The sequence below is a fragment of the Suncus etruscus genome, chromosome 20, assembly GCF_024139225.1.
Source record: "Suncus etruscus isolate mSunEtr1 chromosome 20, mSunEtr1.pri.cur, whole genome shotgun sequence".
NCBI classification, from domain to species: domain Eukaryota; kingdom Metazoa; phylum Chordata; class Mammalia; order Eulipotyphla; family Soricidae; genus Suncus; species Suncus etruscus.
In genome coordinates this window covers 8090684-8113005 of record NC_064867.1, presented here as the reverse complement: position 1 = coordinate 8113005, position 22322 = coordinate 8090684, and the positions used below count along the sequence as shown (strand labels likewise).

Below are 22322 nucleotides of genomic sequence, written 5' to 3'. Positions count from 1 at the left end.
GTTTTCATACCTTTGCATACAGGAGCAGAAATGTGAGAGTTGTGGTTCCCTTGAGCACCACAGGAATGCATAGGATGTGTGTAGCCACTGAGCACATACATGTCTTGCATGTGGATACATCAAAGCTTTTCTTTAAAAAGAGGTGCTGAGGGCCAGAGCAGTGGCACAGTGGTAGGGTGTTTGCCTTGTACACACTGACCTAGGATGGACTGCGGTTTGATCCCCCGGCATCCCATAGGGTCCCCCAAGCCAGGAGCAATTTCTGAGCGCATAGTCAGGAGTAACCCCTGAATGTCACCAGGTGTGGCCCAAAAATGAGAGGGAGAGAGAGAGAGAGAGAGAGAGAGAGAGAGAGAGAGAGAGAGAGAGAGGGAGAGAGGGAGAGAGAGAGAGATGCTAGAAGGGCTGGAGTGATAGATAGTCCACCGGTCTAGATAAATATATACCTACATAGCTAGTTAGTCCAACTGGTCTGCATAGTCATAGATAGATAGATAGATAGATAGATGGATGGATGGATGGATGGATGGATGGATGGATGGATGGATGGATGGATGGATGGATGGATGGATGGATGGACGGATGGATGGACGGATGGACGGACGGACAGACGGACGAATGGATGGAGAGATAGAGAGATAGATATAGACAGAGAGAGATAGACTGACAGACAGGCTAGGTTGTCCACCATGCCTTGCACATGACCAACCCAGGTTCAATTTCCCAGTATCATATGGTCCCCCGAGAACTGGCAGAAGTGATTCCTGAGCAAGGAGCCAGGAGTAACCCCTGAGCACTGCCACGTGTGCCTCCCCCTCAAAAAAAAGGTGGGGATGCTACAGGCCCGAGACTTCATCACAGGGGGTTAGACTGGGTTTCACTGGAGCAAGAAAGTCCAGAGCCATCTCTTGGGTGACCACTTTGAGATCCTACCTTGCTCAAACCGGAAGAGTGCTTTCTGGTTCATCACCCTATTCTCAGCATACTCTGGACCGAATTCTTTTGGTGGCAGAAGGCAGGGCACAGGAAGAAGGGAGAAGAGGGGTTGGTGGGAATAGGAGGTCATCACATTCAATAGTGTTCAGGGCTTACTCCTATTCCAGACTCAGGAATCAGCCCTGGTAGGACTCAGGCGACCATATATGGTGGCAGAGATGGAACCTGGGTTTGGCCACACACAAAGCAAGCACTTTTCCTTACCTAGACCCACTTTGTTTTCAGCAGTAAGCTAGGCTCGCTGTTATCTCCACTAAAGAAATGCAGAAACTGAGAACTTGTTGCCCCTTTGACAGACCAATTCTGGAGACATGTTTCTAGTTCATTGCTGCCAGAAAGCTGCACCCCCTGATGATTTCTCAGGACTGGGGGCTCTAGAGACTCAAAAAAAGGTTCTTAGCAAGAACCAGGTCACAAATGACCAAAAGAACTTTGCCCTCAAATCAAGCTTTGTTGTTACAAAGCACTCAGATGCTTGAGGGATGGTTGAGGAGATCAGAGGACAGACACCCCCACGGCATGGTTAGTAATGAGTCCCCAGGGATTCAGAGATGAGGGGCTGACACCTTTCTAACCCCATTATATCTGCTTCCCAGACCGGGCGCCGAGCCCCAAAGCAAGCAAGTTCCTTGTTGAGAAAGGCAGGAAAGCCCTCTTTTGTGACTGTGCTGGCCCGGAAATCCCCAGTCCAGCACTATTTCATAGGGGACACCCCACTGTCAGGACACCCCTGACCATCTGAGCCCCAAGATTCAGGCCTGATGATTGAATTCTAGTCTTGGCACATGCCACATGTGGTCTTTACCCCTTGTGCTCTCTCAGCCCCTCCATGCAACCCTGAACACACCATGTGAAGGCTTGGTAGGGACATGGTATGGGGACAGTGCATTTGCAGGATTTTTGGCCTTCTACATCTCCCCGTTAAGTCATCTTTACCTCGCCAGCTAATGCTGTTACTTGTCAGCGGTGTTTCCAGCCAATGTCTGGTGTCTAGATGCTGAGGCTAGTACAAGGCCATGGTTTGTTAGATCATTGGTCCCACCCTAATCAGTCTTTATACGCCACTCTAGGGTGTGATCTGGTGATGGGATTATTCATTCCCTAGGGTGTGGCCTGGTTCTTGTGAATGAAAGCATGGGAAAGTGCTCATTCTACCTTTCCACTAAGCTGCTTTCCTTCTTAGGATCAGAAGGCTCCTGTGGTGGGATTCCTAGTTTGAGTGTTGGATTTCCTGAACCCGTTCTGACACCCTTTCACTGTGTGGATTATTTTCTGCTTTGAGGTTTGTGTCTCACCAGATTCTTGTTTTGGAGCCTGGGGGTCCATTTCTAATGGTTCTGACCTGCCACTGCTGGGGAATGCGCTGCAAGCATAGAACTTATCTGGCAGATGGGCAGCTTGGATCTCTCTGTGGAGCCGGGCCTGGAACACCACCATCTTTCAAAAGTGGTGTGTGGTCCCCATCTAGTGGGTGATCAGGGAAGGATGTTGGCCCTGCTGCACGTCAGAGCTAGAAGCAGGTGTGGAAAGGACTGGCTTAAATAGCCCTTATTGAAAGCCCCCTTTGGCTGTATAAAAAAATTTCTCAGCAACTAGAGGTCAGCTTCAGGATGAGATTTACTGAGAGTGCCCGAAAGGACCTTGTGGTCCTAGCAGTGACTCTGATCAAGTGTATTAACTATACAGTTTGTTCCTAATATACAAGTTTTTGTTTTGTTTTGTTTTGTTTTTGGTTTTTGGGCCACACCCGGCGGTGCTCAGGGGTTCCTCCTGGCTGTCTGCTCAGAAATAGCTCCTGGCAGGCACGGGGGACCATATGGGACACGGGATTCGAACCAACCACCTTTGGTCCTGGATCGGCTGCTTGCAAGGCAAACGCCTGTGCTATCTCTCTGGGCCCCCTAATATACAAGTTAACTCAAGCATTTGTATGACTGTATATACATCTCTGGGGGGTTGTTTTATTTTTGTTGAGGGAGATTGGGGGCCACATCTGGTGGTGCTCAGGACTTAATCCTGGCTTTTGTGCTCAGGCATCCTTCTTACTGGTGCTCAGGGAACCATATGCAGTGCCAGAGACCAAAGTACATGCATAATGGGTACCTTAACCCTGTGCTATCTTTTTTTTTTTTTTTTTTTTTTTTTTTGGTTTTTGGGCCACACCCTGTGACGCTCAGAAGTTGCTCCTGGCTTCTTGGGGGACCATATGGGATGCCGGGGGATCGAACCGCAGTCCGTCCTAGGCTAGCACAGGCAAGGCAGGCACCTTACCTCCAGCGCCACCGCCCGGCCCCATCCCTGTGCTATCTCTCTGATGCTGCAGTGTGTGTCACTTAATTCTGTTCTCCCCCACCTCTAGGTCTTTATATCCCCACTTTATTTGGAGGGCACACCCAGTGCCACTCAGGGATTACTCCTGGCTCTGTGCTCAGAAATTGCTGCTGGCAGGCTCAGGGGACCATATGGGATGCCAGGGATTGAACTTGGGTCTATCCCAGGTCAGCTGTGTGCAAGGCAAATGCCCTACTGCTGTGCTATCACTCCAGCCCCTCTATCCCTTCTCTATAGATGAGGAAACAGCTCAATTTTTTACTTGCTCAAGTGTAGGATAACTCTGGATAGATTTTCCCCTGCTAAACCATCACTGCCTATCCCTTCAACTGGGGGTGGGGCTGTTGGAAGATTAAGGAAAAAAAGGGGGCTAGGGAACAATGGCCCTAAAATATGAATTAAACAACCCCAGATGAGATCCCAGCTGGACGCTGGTTCTGTGACCACTCGCCTTTATTTATCATTCATCACTTCTGAATGATTGCTTAGATTTTTCTTCCGATCACAATCGCCCCTTCTCAGCCTGAACATTCATCCTTCTCTGCCAGCACTCTTGTCTCTTGCCCTCAAATCTCTGGGGGAGGCTTTTTTGTTTGTTTTTTGTTTTTTTTTGGGGGGGGGTCACACCCGGCAGTGCTCAGGGGTTACTCCTGGCTCCACGCTCAGAAATCGCTCCTGGCAGGCTCGGGGGACCATGTGAAATGCCGGGATTCGAACCAATGACCTTCTGCATGAAAGGCATGCTATATCTTCAGCCCTAGGGGAGGCTTTTGTCTTAAGAGAAAGGTGCTGTCTGGAGATGGATCTGCAGTGCTGTCAGAGCCTCCTGGAGCAGGAACTTGTGTCTCTCCAAGTGTAGGAACCTTTGAAGTGCCTGTCAGTTGGTGTCTTGTCTGTTCCACATCTTAACTACCCCCCCCCCATGCAACCTCCCTCACCCCCATCCTCCCATCCAGACCACTATCTTCAGATTACCCAGACATGGTTGAGTCCTCAGATGCACCAACCTCATCTTCTTCCAGATGACTTTCTACACTTTCTGGTTAAATACCTGTTACCATATTTTCTCTGGTGGTGAAGACGGGTTTGCCCCCCTTCCTCCCACTCAGTCCCTGTGAGAACTCTGAAGTTTGCACATGAGTGAGTCTGGCCAGATGTGCTGGGCAAAGCACATCAGAGCACAGGCTGGGCCTGGCAATATTGTTTGATTCTCTCGGAGCAGGACATAATAGGAGTTTATAGTTACCAGTTCCCTCAGCTTCTTCACTGTGATGAGTTAAAATGACAAATGATTGAAGTCCAATTTCAGATTTATGTAGTATTGCACTGAGCTCACACTGGATCAGGGCAGCTGCCCTGGGCAGAGCCAGTGGAACAGCTGGTGTGTTGTTTGTTCCTTAGGCACACTTGTTAGTGGCCACCGGGCAGTCGCCTGCTTTCAAGGATGGCACACAGATCCAGAGTAGTTGTTCTGCCAGCAGAAGCCAACGTCAGGAGGAAGTTAGCTCACTTGTGGCCCAGAGATGGTAAAGAAGACATTGAACGGGCAGATTCCTCTGAGCCCACCCCACCCCCAGACAACTGCAGCCAAACTCTGGGACTTCATCTGCTCGACTTCTTCTGGGGATGTATCTCAGAGGTAGCATGTGCAACCTGGGTTCCATCCTTAGCGCAACACAGCAATCATAATGTAGGATGGCTCCTGCAAGATTCAGCAAGTGAAAGTGCCTGCATGGGCCAGGTGCGCAGCTGCCATGCAGAGGCCAGTGAACCTGGCAAGTGCTCGTGAATGAGCCCCCTGTGGCCCCACATTGCCACATTCAGTCTCCATATGGTCCCCCCAAGCCCCACCCGGACAATGCCTGAACAAAGCCCGAGCATTGCTGGGTATGGTGTTTGTAAAAACAAACCAAAAATTACAGTAATTTAAAACTGAAAGGCTTTTATTATTTTTTTTAAATCTAGTGGATGGATGAAAGAAGGACGGCATGCGAAAGGCAGAACAATTCAGAGTCCTTCTGGTTTATTTCATTTTCTTTAGAATGGTTTCTGTTAGCGTGGTTTTTGCCTCTTATTTGTTTGTTTTTTGTGTTTTTTTGTGGGTTTTTTTTTGTTTTGTTTTGTTTTTGTTTGGTTGGTTGGTTGGTTGATTTTTGGGACACACCCGGCGGTGCTCAGGGGTTACTCCTGGCTGTCTGCTCAGAAATAGTTCCTGGCAGGCACGGGGGACCCTATGGGACACCGGGATTCGAACCAACCACCTTTGGTCCTGGATTGGCTGCTTGCAAGGCAAACGCCTCTGTGCTATCTCTCCAGGCCCGGTTTTTGCCTCTTAGAGACATTGGGCTTCTCTGGAATTTTTCCTCTTTGTCATTATGGGAGGAAGGGCTTGCAGAAAGATTAGGTATAACTTTTTAAATTCTTTTGGTTTTTGGCCACACCCAGCATTGCTCAGGGATAACTCCTGGCTCTGTGCTCCGAAATCACTGCTGGCAGGCTCAGGAAACCATATGGGATTCCAAGAATCAAATCCAGGTCTGTCCTGGTTTGACTGCATGCAAGCCAAATGCCCTACCACTGTGCTATATCTCTGGCTCCAGGTATAACATTTTTAAAATACGTTTTTGTTTTTATTTTTGGGTTACACCAGGCAGCGCTCAGAGTTTACTCCTGGCTCTGCACTCAGAAATTACTCCTGGCAGACTTGGGGAACCATATGAGATACTGGGGATCAAACCCAAGTCTGTACTGGGTTAGCCTCATGCAAGGAAAATTCCCTACCACTATGCTATCTGTCTGGCCCCTAAAATACACTTTTTTATTGCTTGAGGTTCTGTAGCTTATAATGGTTTCTCATGCACAGTATTCTAGCATCACACCCATCTTGTAATTTTTGTTTGTTTGCTCTTTGTTTATAAGCCACATCTGGTGGTGCTCAGAGCATACTCCTGGCTCTCTTCTCAGGGATCACTCCTGGTTCAGTAATTGAGTGTCTGTCCATGTGAGATCCTGGGGACCTAACTAAGGTCTGTGTGCAAGACAGGCACCCTCCCTGCTGGCTGTACTTCTTTCCAGCCCTAACATTTTAAAAGTTGTAAATGTGAGTATAAAGTTGTGAAGACTATCTAGCAGGGGTCTCAAACTTTCGGCCCGAGAGCCACAAATGGCCCTCTGTACAACATTTTGTGGCCCTGCCCTAGAGGAATCTTTTTTCGTTTTGTTTTGTTTTAGTTGTTTGGGTCACACCCCCCAATGTTTAAGGCTTACTTATGACTTTGCACTCAAGGATTACCCCAACTTTGCCTCCTGCGGCCCGCAGGTAAATTGAGTTTGAGACCCCTGCGTCTAGAGCAAACAAAGCCCCATCTAAACAACTCCTGGGTCTTGGTTGAGTGAGGGAAGAGGAGAAATATTGGCACTTCGGTGATAGGTATGATGTGGTCTGTTCTGAAGAGGCATAAAATTGTATCTCGAGGGGGCCAGGGCAGTGGTGCAAGCAGTAGAGCGTTTGCCTTGTACACAGCTGACCCAGGACAGACGTTGGTTTGATCCCCGGCATTCTATATAGTCCCCTGAGCCAGGAGTAATTTCTCAGTGCATAGCCAGGAGTACACATTACCAGGTGTGGCCCAAAAACAAAAACAAAAAAAGCCTGTATCTTGAAAAACATTATTGAAACTAAAATTTAACCACAGAGAGAAAAAAAAATAAGCCTCTTTGAGAAAGAGTCTCTATAAATTCAGTAAGACCATGATTTGTTAGTTTTGGTTTTGAGGTCACATCCAGCAGTGCTTGGGGGCCACACCCAGCTCTGTGCCCAGGTGACTGTGCAGTACCTCCCACATGCAAAACATGTGCACCAACCTTTGCACCTTTTCTGGGTCCCCACTAGTGGTTCTGAACGTGGGGTCCTGGAACAGGGTATCACCATCAACTGGGAACTTGGTAGAAACATAGGTTCTCTGGTCACCTCCCAGGACCACAGAATTCCAGACGCTGAGGCGAGAGAGTGGGGCTCCCTGTTTGAAAATCAGTGTGTACCCAGGAGGAGAAGGAGCAAAGAGCAAACCATCAAGGGCTGATGAGAGCCCAGGGGTTGACACTTCCCTTGCATGTAACTAACTCTGAGCACCACCAGAGGTCACTGCTGAGCAAAGAGCTAGCCCCTGAGCACTGTAGGTTTGGCCCAAACTGCACCCCTACCCCACCCCAAAATTGGCATCAGGGCCCGGAGAGATAGCACAGCGGTGTTTGCCTTGCAAGCAGCCGATCCAGGACCAATGGTGGTTGGTTCGAATCCCGGTGTCCCATAGGGTCCCCCATGCCTGCCAGAAGCTATTTCTGAGCAGACAGCCAGGAGTAACCCCTGAGCACCGCCGGGTGTGACCCAAAAACAAAACAAAACAAAACAAAAAAAACCAAAATTGGCATCAACAAAAGTTTTCAGCATCGTGGACGAATCTCAGTATTGAGTGACAGAAAACACCACCTCTGCTAACTCTTGCCTGAAAAGCTCTAGCTTTCCCCCACAGGCTTTTCGCAGTGGATCACTCTTGGGTTTGGGGATCAAATAAATCCAGGTGGCCCACAAAGCAAGCACCCTACCCATTGTGCTGTCTCTCTGCCCTTCATCCTCTGTCTTTTCATCGAGTCCAAGCTCTTTAGATCCCAAAGTCCATAGATCTAGCCCTTTCAACTTCTCGACGCTGCCCCCAATGTCCTGGCTATCATACCCACTCAACAGTGCCAGGAGACAGAAGGCCATTCCATCCTGCCCGCCTTTGCTGTCTGTCTACAGCCTGGTTTCCCACCGACATCTCACTGGGTCTCGCTCAGGCTCAAGTCATTTCTCAGATACCTAACTTGCCACCACATCTCCCTGTTACAGACCCTTATCATAGGCTCGACCTTCCTTCAGCGGTATTTTCCACAGTTATTAGAGAACTTCCTCAGTGGACCAAGTTGTATACACAGGATCTGTTTAGTATTCAGTTTGCACCCTGTCACATAGAATGCCTCGTCTGTTGAAAGTGCTTGAGTGTGAAGTTTTCTTAGCTTTGAGCCCCTGTGCCCCCCCCCAACCGCTATTGGCCCCAGCAACCCTACATTTTCAATGCACCAAATTTTCAACATGATTGTCCAGAAATGGTGGGATGTGGCCCCTGGACTCCCTGAGACCACAAGTATATATTGAATTTTATTTTATTTTATTGGGTTTTGGGGGGCCACATCCAGCAACCCTGGGGTTATTCCTGGTTCTGTGATCAGAAATCGCTCCTGGTAGAATTCAGGCTTGGGGAACCATATGCAATGCCGAAGCTGGGTTCAAACCGGGTCATTCGCATGCAAGGCAGATGTCCTACTGCTGTGCTATCACTCCAGCCCCCTATATATTGAAGTTTCAATTTAAAGACAAGATAGATGATGTTTCCATGTTAGAACTGGTGGTTTTCTTAGTGATGTCCATCCATTCGGATTTTGACTTTGATCTTGCCAAACCCCCCCCCCACACACACACACAGCCAGTAGTCTTCTAGAGAAGTCTCTATACCATTATTTGCATGGTCTAAAAGGATCTCTGCTCGTCTCTTGGGGGGGGGGGTGTTTTCATGGTAGGGGTCACATCCTGCAGTGCCCTAGAGGGCTATTACAGAAGTGACTCTTGTTGGTATCCAGAGGACTCTGAGTGGTACTTCTAGGGATTAGCAGTACCCATCACATCCCATTGCATGCTGGGTCAGCTGCACTCAAAGCAATTGCTCTATCCCCTTTACTTTCTCTTTGGCCCTTGTCCTCCTTCTGAAAGTTCTCAGGCCATCGCTTTGCAGCCTTTTGGCTAGGTTTAGGTGAAAGCTTAAAGGCCATATATTTGCCAGCTACAAGAAATGTGTCATCAGCAGCTTGTTCCTTGGGAGAACATCACTCCTAGGAACTACCTTGAGGGACCTGCTGTCACTTTCCAAGTGAAATTATCCTTCGAGCAAGTTCCAGTCATAGTGTATATTGTTTTGTCCCTACCACCATGGTGTTCTAAAACTTTGTAGAAACTGGGGATGTGGCTTGTGGCCAGGCACACTCCTTACTTGCTCTGATGTTTGGATTCAGTCCCCAGCACAGCAAATAACAATAACAATATTATTAGATATTAATATATACAACATATAAACAGTATTGTTCTATGCTGAAGTATATGTGTACATTTTGGAGGCCCTAAATTCAAACCTCTTGACACTATAACTAAGTATGAAAGGAGGGGCTGGAGTGATAACACAGTGGTAGGACATGTGTCTTGCATGCTACCAACCCGGGATGGACCCAGGTTTGACCCCCAGTATCCCATATGGTCCAAGCCTGCCAGGGGCAATTTCTGAGCTAGAAGTAAACCCTGAGTACCACTGGGTGTGACCCAAAGGCAAAAAAAAAGCTGGAGGAGAGATGGTGCACAGAATAGGGTGTTTGCCTGGCAAAACAAGGTGTGGCCAACTCAAATTCAATCCCCAGTACTCATATATTTCCCCAAGCCCTGCCAGGTATAGACCAAAACAATAACAAATTCAAAAAACCTTAATAGTGCTAACTTTTTTTTTTTTTTTTTTTTTTTTTGGTTTTTGGTTTTTGGTTTTTGGGCCACACCCAGCGGTGCTCAGGGGTTACTCCTGGCTGTCTGCTCAGAAATAGCTCCTGGCAGGCACGGGGGACCATATAGGACACCGGGATTCGAACCAACCACCTTTGGTCCTGGATCGGCTGCTTGCAAGGCAAACGCCGCTGTGCTATCTCTCCGGGCCCAATAGTGCTAACTTTTAAAGATCAAAATGATGGGGGCTGGAGCGGTGGCGCAAGCAGTAAGGCGCCTGCCTTGTGCGCACTAACCTAGGACAGACTGCAGTGTGATCCCCCGGCATCCCATATGGTCCCCTGTTGTATAATTTTGTAATTAAAGAGTAGAACTGCTTTTCCTGTCTGGGAGCTTGGTGGGAATCAAACTTTAACCAATCTCCTAGAGAATGTAACACTTCAATCCCCCAAGTCAGGAGTGATTTCTGAACACATAGCCAGGAGTAACCCCTGAGCATCAGGAATGGCCAAAAAACAAAAACAAAATCAAAATGATAGTGTAAAAACATGATTTTTTGTGTGTGTGTGTGTGTGTTTTCCTGGGGAAAAATATCAAATTTTATAGGGACCTATAAAACCTTCCCATAGCACCATCTAGAACCTCTTGCTAGACATTCCCCTTTAAAATAAGGCATAAAATAAGACATCATTTCTCTTTGGTCTCTGCCCCTAGCCTGTTATGTTCATTCATTTTGCCCTCTTGGCATTAAAAGGCATGAGTGGGGCCGGAGTGATACCGCAGCAGTAAGGCATTTGCATTGCATGCAGCTGACACAGGATGGACCTGGGTTCAAACCCCGGCATCCCATGTAGTTCCCCAAGCCAGGAGCAATTTCTGAGCTCATACACCTGAGAGAGAGAGAGAGAGAGAGAGAGAGAGAGAGAGAGAGAGAGAGAGATGAGAGAGAGAGAGAGAGAGAGAGGAGAGGAGAGAGAGAGAGAGAGAGAGAGAGGGAGAGAGAGAGTGAGAGAGAGAGAGAGAGAGAGAGAGAGAGAGAGAGAGAGAGGGAGAGGAGGAGAGAGAAGAGAGAGAGAGAGAGAGGAGAGAGAGAGAGAGAGAGAGAGAACATGAGTGTGGATTATAGTAAATGTGTTGATCCTGAGATGTGAATATATGCATGGTTGTCATTGACACTGTAATAATTTTTTTCTCTTCTTCACTTTTTTCTCCTTATTACTTCCGCCTCCCCCATCACCCTCCAGATCCTGGGACTGCTGGTGTGGACCCTGATAGCAGGAACAGAATATTTCCGGGTGCCTGCGTTTGGCTGGGTCATGTTCGTAGCTGTGTTTTACTGGGTCCTCACCGTCTTCTTCCTCATCATCTACCTAACAATGACCTACACCAGGATTCCCCAAGTGCCCTGGACAACTGTGGTAAGGAAACTGGGGGTGGTTATTCTGTTCTTGACTATTAGTTGAGATAAAATGTAATTCTCTGCTCCTCAGTTGTCTCTGCCAACAAAGCAGAGGACAAAGCAGATAAACATAAGACACTGGTGTATTTTAATGTGAAGATGAGTCGTTTGGAAGCTCCCAGGTTCCTTTCCAACTAGTAGCAGAGTTCTCCAAAATAAATTCAGGGCCAGAGAGATAGTACAGCTGACAAAGAGATAGTACAGCTGACAATGCACTTGCTTTGCACATGGCTGACCCAGGCTTAATTTCTGGCACCTCAGATGGTCTCCTTGACACAGAACAAGGAGTAAGCCTTGAGTACCATGTGGTATGATCCAATAAGCCAAAACCAAATAACAGGGAAGAAAAGGAAAAGAAGTGATAAACACTGTCAGAGCAAGTCAGCACCCTCACATTTAAAGACAGGAGTGGGCTGGAGTGATAGTATAGCAGTAGGGTGTTTGCCTTGCATGAGGCCAACCTAACAGGACAGACCCCGGATCTGTTCCTGGCATTCCATATGGTCCCTTGAAGCCTGGCAGGAACAATTTCTGAGCACAGAAGCAGGAGTAACCTCTGAGCGCTGCCGGGTGTGACTCAAATAATAAAATAAATAAATAAGGGACCGGAGAGATAGTATGGAGGTAAGGCGCTTGCCTTGCATGCTGAAGGATGGTGGTTCAAATTTTGGCATCCCATATGGTCCCCATGCCTGCCAGGAGTGATTTCTGAGCAGAGAGCCAGGAGTAACCCCTGATTGCTGCCAGCTGTGACCCAAAAACCAAAAATAAATAAATAAATAAACAAATAAATTCAGTCTTCAAATCTGGTTCCTTTCTATTTAAAGAATGCTTTGTGCTTCATCCTTTTTCTTTTTTTTTTTTTTTTTGGTTTTTGGGCCACACCCTGTGACGCTCAGGGGTTACTCCTGGCTATGCGCTCAGAAGTTGCTCCTGGCTTCTTGGGGGACCATATGGGACGCCGGGGGATCGAACCGCGGTCCATCCTAGGCTAGCGCAGGCAAGGCAGGCACCTTACCTCCAGCGCCATCGCCCGGCCCCTCATCCTTTTCTTTTAAAGTAATCAGCAAGAACCAATACATTTCAACATTCTGTTTGTTTTATTTTGGATCACACCTGGCAGCACTCAGGAGTTACTCTTGGAGTTACTCTTGTCTCTGCTCAGAAATCACTCCTGGAAAGCTTGGGGGACTATATGGGATGCCGGGATTTGAACAAACATCAGTCCTGAGTTGGCTGTGTGCAAGGCAAATGCCCTACCGCTGTGCTGTCTCTCTGGCTCATGGATCCAAGTTTTCAACATTTTGTTGAAAAATCTCTTCAGGGGCCGGAGAGATAGTATGGAGGTAGGGTGTTTGCCTTGCATGCAGAAGGACGGTAATTCAAATCCTGGCATCCCATATGGTCTCCTGAGCCTGCCAGGAGTGATTTCTGAACTTAGAGAGCCAGGAGTAACTTCTGAGCGCTGCTGGGTGTGACCCAAAAAAGAAAAAGTCTCTTCAGCTGGGGCCAGAGAAATATTATAGCAGGTCCTTCCAATTGCCTGACCAGGGTTTGATCCCCAGCACTACGTATGGTCTCCCAAATCTGCCACAAACGATCCCTGAGCACAGAGCCAGAAGTTAGCACTGAGCTCTTTTAGATGCGGGTTCCCCCTCCACAAAAATTTCTATATCCAGCCTTTCCTCCCATGAAACCAAAACAAATAACCCTTCAGCTGGAAATACCCAGCGCCATTACTTGCAGGTTTGAAAAAGAGTTCAGTATGATTCTTTGCCGCTTGGTGTATACACAGATCAGCTTTCATTGGATTTTCTGTCATAAATTTCTGTTTTATCCACACCTCACCAGAATGGCCTGTGTTCTAGCCCACTTTTATTTTCACATTTCTCTTCATACTCCAAAGAAGGCAGACCCTTTTGCTCACTTCTTGTCTCCTTCCTGAAGACCCACAGAATCAACTTTAACATCACAATTTTTAGGGGGGGGGCACACCTAACAGTGCTCCAGGCACTGTTCTGTGGTTCTGCTCCTGGTTCTGTGCTCAGGAATTACACTTGGTGGGCATGGGATACCATATGTGTTGTTGGAGATTGGGTATGGTAAAAATCACTGTCCAAAATGTTTCTGACTCTTTTTCTGTGCCTTCAGAGCTTGCTTATTTATTTATTTATTTTGGTTTTTGGGTCACATCGGCAGCGCTCAGGGGTTACTCCTGGCTTTATGCTCAGAAATCGCTCCTGGCAGGCTCGGGGAACCATATGGGATGCTGGGATTCAAACCACTTTCCTTCTGCATGCAAGGAAATGCCCTACCTCCATGCTATCTCTCTGGCCTCTTCAGAGTTAATTTAAGCCCACCCACCCCTTACTCACCCCCACCCCCCGGAACCAATCTCTTTATTTAGAGGGAAGAGTATATTTCACCGAGGAGTCTTTTGTTTTGTTTTGTTTTGTTTGTTTGTGTGGGGGCTTTATCCAGCAGTGCTCAGAAATTCTCCTGGCAGGCTTGGGGGACCATATGGGATACTGGGAATCGAACCCGGGTCAGCTACGTGCAAGGGAACACCTTGCAATGAAAATGAAAATGCTTTCATTTTGGCCCCCCACCCAGCAGTCTCAGGGCACTACTCCTGGCTTTGTGCTCAGATATGAGCACCATATGTGGTGCTGGGGAAAAAGCCAGGGTCCTTGCTGTTACAGCTACATGCAAAATAGTGTCTCTCCTGTACTGTCCCTCCAGCCACCATTATCTCTTTTTATTTCACAAAGCAGATAGACTAATGCTTTACTGTACTCAAATATGCAAGTGAAGGGTCTATCCTTTGAGATTTTTCAAGAATATAGTAAAGCTGGTAGGTAGTTCCAGCAAAGCTCATCTGGCCATCATATACAGCACAAGAAACCCCCCATGAGGGGCCCGAGAGATAGCATGAAGGTAAGGTGTTTCGAGTCCCAGCATCCCATATGGTCCCCTAAGTCTGGCGGGGGTGATTTCTGAGTGTAGAGCCTGGAGAAGCTACCTAACACTGCCGGATGTGACCCCCCCAGAAAAAAAGAAAAGAAAAGAAGAGGAGCCAAAGAGATAGCACAGCGACAAGGCATTTGCCTGAGGCGCAGAAAGATGGCTGTTGGACATCCCATAAGGTCCCCTAAGCCTGCCAGGGGCTATTTCTGATCGTAGAGCCAGGATTAATCCCTGAGTGCTGCCGGGTGTAACCAAAAAAAAGAAAGAAGAAACTCCTCATGGTCTCTCGGGAGCACAGGCTCACCAGAATACAGGAGTCACAAAAAGTCCGTTCACCCTGAAGCCACAGTAACCCAGAAACAAGAGGCCAGAAGACAGTCCTTTGGACTAGGTGGATTTACTGAATGCCATGGTGGAAAGTCGTTATGTGGGTCATAGAGGATCTTGCCAGGTGGTTAAAATAGATGAAGTTCTGTCTTTCTACACAGTCTGAATAGAACAGAGAAACAAGTCAGGAAGAGGAAGTCAATACCAGATGGTTTTTCTTCTATTTGGAATACAACTAAAGCAACTAAGCTCAGAGCACATCAAAAACCACAGATTCTGAAAAACATGCTGGTTGAGGGGCAGGGAAAGTGAGGGAAATCATGTTGTAGGGAGCATTTTTATAAGAGAAAGGGCACTTCATGGACGTGGAAGATTGTAACATGCATGCAGAAGGATGGTGGTTCAAATTCCGGCATCCCATATAGTCCCCTGAGCCTGCCAGGAGCGATTTCTGAGCATAGAGCCAGGAGTAATCCCAGAGCGATGCTGGGTGTGACCCCCCCCCCCCCGCCCCAAATTACATCTTGAAGCAAACTTCTGAGCTGGGGAGAGGAAAAGTGTGACGAGGGAGCAAGTACAACAATGAGCAATTCCTTTTTGGAATCTAGCCTACATTTCCTTTTCTTGTAGAAGGATCTAGAGAATATTTTATCTCTGGGGACCATCTGCTAACTGCGACCAGCTTGCCATTTACAATCAAGGTTGTGTACCCATAAAACTTTATTGACAAACTGACAAAACAAACCTATTTGTTAACCCTAAAACTAGTTCATCTAGAGACTCTTCTCTAAGCCCTAGATTTCATAATTGATTGCATTTTTAAATATAATTGCATTTAGTGGTGCTTTATAAAGTAGAGGTCCCTTCCCCCTTATTTCAGATGTTTCCATTTGCATGATTGAAATCTGTCACCCTTAGCTGACTCCATAGTATCCCTGCCACAGTGTCTGGGAGTGTAGGTCTCACTCTCCTTCCAGTACTGTTTACAGTTCTCTTTTTGGGAGCACCCCACCAACCCTCAGGAGGCCAGGCCTTGGGCTTTCCTTGCGGGTGCTCAGATTTTTTTTGTTTTTGTTTTTGTTTTTTGGTCCACACCCACTTGATGCTCAGGGGTTACTCCTGGCTAAGCGCTCAGAAATTGTCCCTGGCTTGGGGGGACCATATGGGACGCTGGGGGATCTAACCGCCATCCTTCCTTGGCTAGCGCTTGCAAGGCAGACACCTTACCTCTAGTGCCACCTCGCTGGCCCCAGATTTTGACCTTTCTAAACAGGGCCATCAGCTTAAGGTCCCAAGTTGGTATTTACAGAGGCTTAGTGCAAGGACTGCAATTTACTTTTGGCTTGCAGAGCACCTGAGGTGTCTCCAGCTGGAAAGAAGAGAGTTCTTCAATGTGATTTTAGCCCCTTGGAAGCTTGGCTAGTATACCGCCCAGAGGGCACTGCAAAAATCAGACTTGTCTTGACATGCCTCAGTGGATAAACACAGTTTAGCCTTGGCAATAGGTTGCACCTGAGAACCGAACAATCTAGGGACCATTTACAGTCAGAACAGAAAACCCAAATCAAAGGAATGCTCAGAAATATCAAAGACAACTGTACTTTCTTTCTTTTTTGGGGGGGGGTGGTGGGGTCACACCCGGTAGCGCTGGGGGGTTACTCCTGGCTCTAGGCTCAGAAATCACTCCTGGCAGGCTCGGGGGACCATATGGAATGCCGGGATTTGAACCACCATCCTGCATCTAAGGCAAATGCCTTACTGCTGTGCTATCTATCTCTCTGGCCCCAACAAATGTACTTTCTTATAAATCTGATTTGAGCTGAAGCTTCAAAGCCATGGAATGTCCTCTGCATGACTGCAAGTACCAGGGTTGAGTATATTCCTAGAGAATTCCTCTCCTGTTGATCTTATATAAGCCCCCTGTGTGGTATGCGTTGCTTGCAGAAGGCAGGGTGGTGAACATTTTCTAGGCATTAGCACTGGTATGTGTCAGGTGTCACTATGTATATGAGCATATGCCAGTGTTTAATTTCTGCATCATTTCATCTTCACCATCACTTTGCAGGTGAAAAAATGTAAGCACTAAGGGCATTTTTGTTTGTTGCTGTTTTTGCTTTTGTTTCTGGGTCACATCCAGTGGTGCTCAGGGGTTATTCCTAGCTTTACACTCAGAAATCACTCCTGGTGAGATCAGAGACCAATGGGATGCTGGGCACTGAAACCCATTTGACCATATGCAAGGCTTTACCCACGTGTTATCACTCTGGCCCTAGCTCGGAGGGTATTTGAGAATTAGGAATGGAGAAAGGTTGCCTCATGCCAATCTCAGTTGCCAACCTTGGTGTCTGCTTGCCCTGCCTCCTGCAGACAGCAGTTAGCTTCTAGACAGGAAATGATTGTCAGACTAAAAAAGAAGCTACTTCCTCTCTGCAGAAAGGGGCCGTGTATATTGTTGAATCCAGTAATACATTATAGTACAGAGGTTTCTGTACTTTTTTTTTCCTGCCTTTTACAGGGAGGAATCTATGTGGGCTGTGTCTGAATGGGTACAAAGGTCTCCTCATCTTTTTTTTTGGCGGGGGGGCACACCTGGTAACACTCAGGGGTTACTCCTGGCTATGCATTCAGAAATCACTCCTGGCTTGGAGGACCATAGGGAATGCCAGGGTTCAAACCAAGGTCTGTCCTGGGTCAGCTGCATGTAAGGCAAACGCCCTACCACTGTGCCATCACTCCAGCCCCAGGTCTCCTCTCCTTAAGGCATTGATCAGTGGTCCTCATTATGGCTATGTACTCCTACCCTGCCTGTCTGGGATGCTCCTACCCTCCCTGAATATCTTGATCCCCCCCACCTTGTCTCCCCAGGGCCTGTGTTTCAACAGCAGCGCCTTCGTCTTGTACCTCTCAGCCGCAGTGGTGGATGCGTCCTCTGTCTCAACGGAGAGGGTCAACCACAACTTCAACAGCTGGGCAGCGTCCTCGGTGAGTGCCTAGGCTTCCATGACCTCCTCCTTATGCCCCTGAGGGGGGCCTCTCACAGGATTGAAGGGGAGCAGTCAGCATAGGGCCAGAAACATCATACTTGGTGGCCCGTCCCTAAGTGCACTGAAGCTAAGGAACTGCTTCTGTGAGAGCCAGATAAATGGCCAGAACCGAATCAGCCTTCAAGGGAGCGTATATTCGAGACTTCTACATAGTTGTACTGCCTCTAAATGCAGATGAGCCCACCAGGATTCTTTTTCGGGTTCTAGGCCACAACTGGAAGAACTGAGGATGTCTTCTTGCTGGTTATTTGGATGTGGCTCCTGTAGGACCAGGAACTAAATCAGGGCTCTGACATACAGCTTGCACTCTAACACTTTGAGCTATTTTCTTTTTTTTTTTTTTTTTTTTTTTTTTTTTTTTTTTTTTTTTTTTTGGTTTTTGGGCCACACCCTGTGACGCTCAGGGGTTACTCCTGGCTATGCGCTCAGAAGTTGCTCCTGGCTTCTTGGGGGACCATATGGGATGCCGGGGGATCGAACCGCGGTCCGTCCTAGGCTAGCGCAGGCAAGGCAGGCACCTTACCTCCAGCGCCACCGCCCGGCCCCTGAGCTATTTTCTTAGTGCCCCCTCCTTTTTTGTTTGTTTTGTTTGTTTGTTTGTTTGTTTTGTTTTGGGGCCACACCCAGCGGTGCTCAGCGGTTCCTCCTGGCTGTCTGCTCAGAAATAGCTCCTGGCAGGCAGGGGGAACCATATGGGACATGGTTTGAACCAACCACCTTTGGTCCTGGATCGGCTGCTTGCAAGGCAAATGCCGCTGTGCTATCTCTCCGGGCCCAAGAATTTTTTTTGTTTGTTTGTTTTTGGGCCACACCCGTTTGACGCTCAGGGGTTACTCCTGGCTATGTGCTCAGAAATCGCCCCTGGCTTGGGGGACCATATAGGACGCCAGGGGATCGAACCACTGTCCATCCTACGCTAGCGCTTGCAAGGCAGACACCTTACCTCTAGCGCCACCTTCCCGGCCCCTTGTTTGTTTTGTTGAGATACATCTGGCAGTGCTCAGGGATTAACTCCTGACTCTGTAATCAGGAATCATTTCTTTTTTTGTTTTGTTTTATTTTGGGGCTGCACCCAGTGGCGCTCAGGGGTTACTCCTGGCTCTGCACTCAGAAATTGCTGCTGGCAATTTCAGGGGACCATATGGAATGCTGGGAATCAAACCCAAGTCCATCCCTGGATTGGCCAATTGCAAGGCAACTGCCCTTCCACTGTGCTATCTTTCTGGCCCAGGAATCATTTCTGAGTGGAGATACACATGGGATCACTTAGAATGTTGGGTATCAAAGCTGGGTTTGACATGTGCAAAGGCAAACCTGCTGTGCTATATCTCCAGCTGGCCTCTTCCCCCATTTTTTAAAAAGCAGATTTTCCAGAGACAAAGAGATGATACAGTGGGTAGGGCCTTGCATTATATGTGTCAGACTAGGTTTGATCCCAAGTATCCCAGATGGTTCCCTGAGCCTGCTAGGTGTAATTCCTGAGTGTAGAGCCAGGAGTAACCTCTTAATATCACAGGTTATGCCTCCCACCCAAAAACAAAACAAACAAACAGAAAAAGAGCTGGAGTGAAATATCAATAAGGTAGGGCATTTGCCTTGCACATGGCTGACCTGGATTCAATCCCCGGCATCACATATGTCCCCCGAGCCTGCCATGAGTGATTTCTGAGTGCAGAGCCAGGAGTGACCCATCAATACCACTCGGTGTGACCCAAAAACAAACAAAACAAAACAAAACAAACAAGAAGTATAGAAGTGTTTATTCTACGTTGAAAATACCTAGAAAAAAGAATTAAAAAAAAAAAAAGAAAATATCTAGAAAGATGAGGGAAATGCACCAACACTTCTTCTAGGGACTGAGACTAAATAAAGTGGAAGGAGGGAAGCAAGAGCAATGGAGCAAGTAGAGCTTTTGGCTTGCACATGGCCTACCTGGGTTTGACCCTCAGCATTCCATATGGTCCCCAAGCACTCCAAGAAAAATTCTTGGGTACAAAGCCAGGAGTAACTTCTTCGTACCTACCACTGGGTATGGTCCAACACTTCCCTTCCCAAATAAAAAGAAGTAGAAGGAAGGAGGTTTTTTTCTTTTTGTGTTTTACTTTTCATTATACTAAGGATCAAAATCTGGGTCTTCCATATGCAGGGGATGTGTTCTGCCACTAAGCCACACCCCGGTGTCTACCTACCTTTTTAAACCATTTTAAACAATATACCACTTTTCTTTTTTTTTTTTTTTTTGGTTTTTGGGCCACACCCGTTTGACGCTCAGGGGTTACTCCTGGCTATGTGCTCAGAAATCGCCCCTGGCTTGGGGGGACCATATGGGACGCTGGGGGATCGAACCGCGGTCCGTTCCTTGGCTAGCGCTTGTAAGGCAGACACCTTACCTCTAGCGCCACCTTCCCGGCCCATATACCACTTTTCTAATTTAAACTACTAATTGTAGGGGCCAGAGTGATAGCATAGCTGTAGGTCGTTTGCCTTGCACACAGCCAACCCAGGACAGACCTGGGTTCAATCCCTGGCATCCCATATGGTCCCCCAAACCTGCCAGGAGTGATTTCTAAGCTCAAAGCCAGGAGTAACTCCTGAGCGCTGCCTGGTGTGGCCCAAAAACCAAAAAATAAAACCAAAACCCACTTGCGTTGTACGTAGCTGACCCAAATTTAATCTCTGACACCCCACATGGGCTTCCAGGCCCTAGCAGGAGTGATTCCTGAGCATAGTTGGCACTAGGCACCACTAGATGTGGCCCCAAAACTCAAAATAAATAAAAGTTTGTCTCTGCCTGACCTTAAAAGTATTCCCAGGGGCCGGGCGGTGGTGCTAAAGGTAAGGTGCCTGCCTTGCCTGCGCTAGCCTTGGACGGACTGTGGTTCGATCCCCCGGTGTCCCATATGGTCCCCCGAGCCAGGAGCAACTTCTGAGCACATAGCCAGGAGTAACTCCTGAGCGTTACCGGGTGTGGCCCAAAAACCAAAAAAAAAAAAAGTATTCCCAGGACTGGAGAGATTGTACAGTGAGTAAGAAACTGGCCTTGCACATGACTGAACCAGGAGTGATCTCTGAATGCAGAGCTAGGAGTTACCCTGAGCATCAGTAAGTGATTAAAAAAAAAAAAAAAAGTAGTTCTTGCATAAAAGAGAATCTGGTAGATAGATAATATAGGAACATTTCATCATTTTTTTCTTACATTGAAAATCTCAGAGGAAGAGAACCTGGGTACACAGCACAGAATTTATACATCATAGGGGCCGGAGCGATAGCACAGAGGTAAGGTGTTTGCCTTGCACATGGCCGACTCGGTTCAATCTCTGGCATCCCATACGGTTCCCCAAGCCTGCAAGGAGTAACCCTGAGCACCACCAGGTATGGCCCCTGCAAAAAAATTATACATAATAAGCTTTGTCAGCACTTGGTCTCAGTGTAACAAATAGCAAGGAGTGACTGGACCTTGTGGCTACCACTTCAGAGGAACCCACATATTCCCCACCACACCTGTGGGTTCTCACTTCCTTCCACTCCCATACCACTCATTTCTGTTCCCTGACCCTGTGCCGATGTGAGGTTAAGGGTTAAGCTCTTTTCTCTCTCTCTCTCTCTCTCTCTCTCTCTCTCTCTCTCTCTCTCTCTCTCTCTCTCTCTCTCTCTCTCTCTCTCTCTCTCTCTCTCCCCCCCCTCTCTCTCTCACTCACACACACACACATTGCAACAGAAGCAATTGAGTCTTTTAGATAAGAAAGCCTGGAATTAAGGGCAGCTCTGAGTGCTTGATTCAATGACATAGAATGGCAGTGCTTGACAAAACAATGTAATATAATATAATAATACAATACAATAATGCATAGATACTTTATAGCTTTTCCTGTTGTGCTTTTTTTCTCCCCCCCCCCCACAGTTCTTTGCCTTCTTGGTCACCATCTGCTATGCTGGAAACGCATACTTCAGTTTTATAGCCTGGAGGTCAAGGACCGTACAGTGATTTTTCCATGTTGAGAATCAAAGATGGAGAAAACAAAGACCGGAAGAATCTCATTGTAAAAACAGCTGTAGGTATAATGTATATTCCCAGAGACTTGTATTTAACTCATGTTTTTATGTACTTAATTAAAAGTTCTCACAATGGTTTGTTGCAGTTAAGCTGGATATTTCTTTGTGAAGTTCTGTAGCTTATAACGAACTCCTAACTTACTTTCTCGATGTCTTACTTTCTTAGACAGTGTATAAATAAATCACTAAACCTATGGCTGTATGACATTAGTAAACCTAACTTTGGAAATGCCAGATTCTGTTTTTGATTAAATATGTCAAAATCCTGGGTAGCCTGGTGTGTGATTTGAGACAAGGAGACTCTCCTACTGCATCGGAGTCAGTGCTGGTGTAAAACTTTATCCTCACAGCTCTGTAAGTTCAGGAGTGCCAGGAGACACACAGCCACACCCAACAGGCCCTGGTGCTGAGTCAAATCCACAGCTAGGATCACCAGTGTCTGTGATGGTCATCATAAGCATCACATCTTGGGGCCGGAACGATAGCACAGTGGTAAGGCGCCTTGCGCAAGGCCAACACAGGATGGACTGTGGTTTCAATCCCGGCATCCCATATGGTTCCCCAAGCC

At 47.4% G+C, this 22322-nt stretch overlaps 1 protein-coding gene across 1 annotated transcript in view; it reads left to right on the top strand.

Annotated features, from left to right (window-relative positions):
- CMTM8 (CKLF like MARVEL transmembrane domain containing 8) overlaps positions 1-21988 on the top strand; it is a 92360-nt gene extending 70372 nt beyond the window's left edge. Inside the window, exons 2-4 of the mRNA XM_049766443.1 lie at positions 11149-11322; positions 17523-17639; positions 21603-21988. Coding sequence (XP_049622400.1) covers positions 11149-11322; positions 17523-17639; positions 21603-21686 — 375 coding nt within the window. The 3' untranslated portion in view covers positions 21687-21988. The remainder of the gene's footprint in view (positions 1-11148; positions 11323-17522; positions 17640-21602) is intronic.
- Positions 21989-22322: the final 334 nt, after the last annotated feature.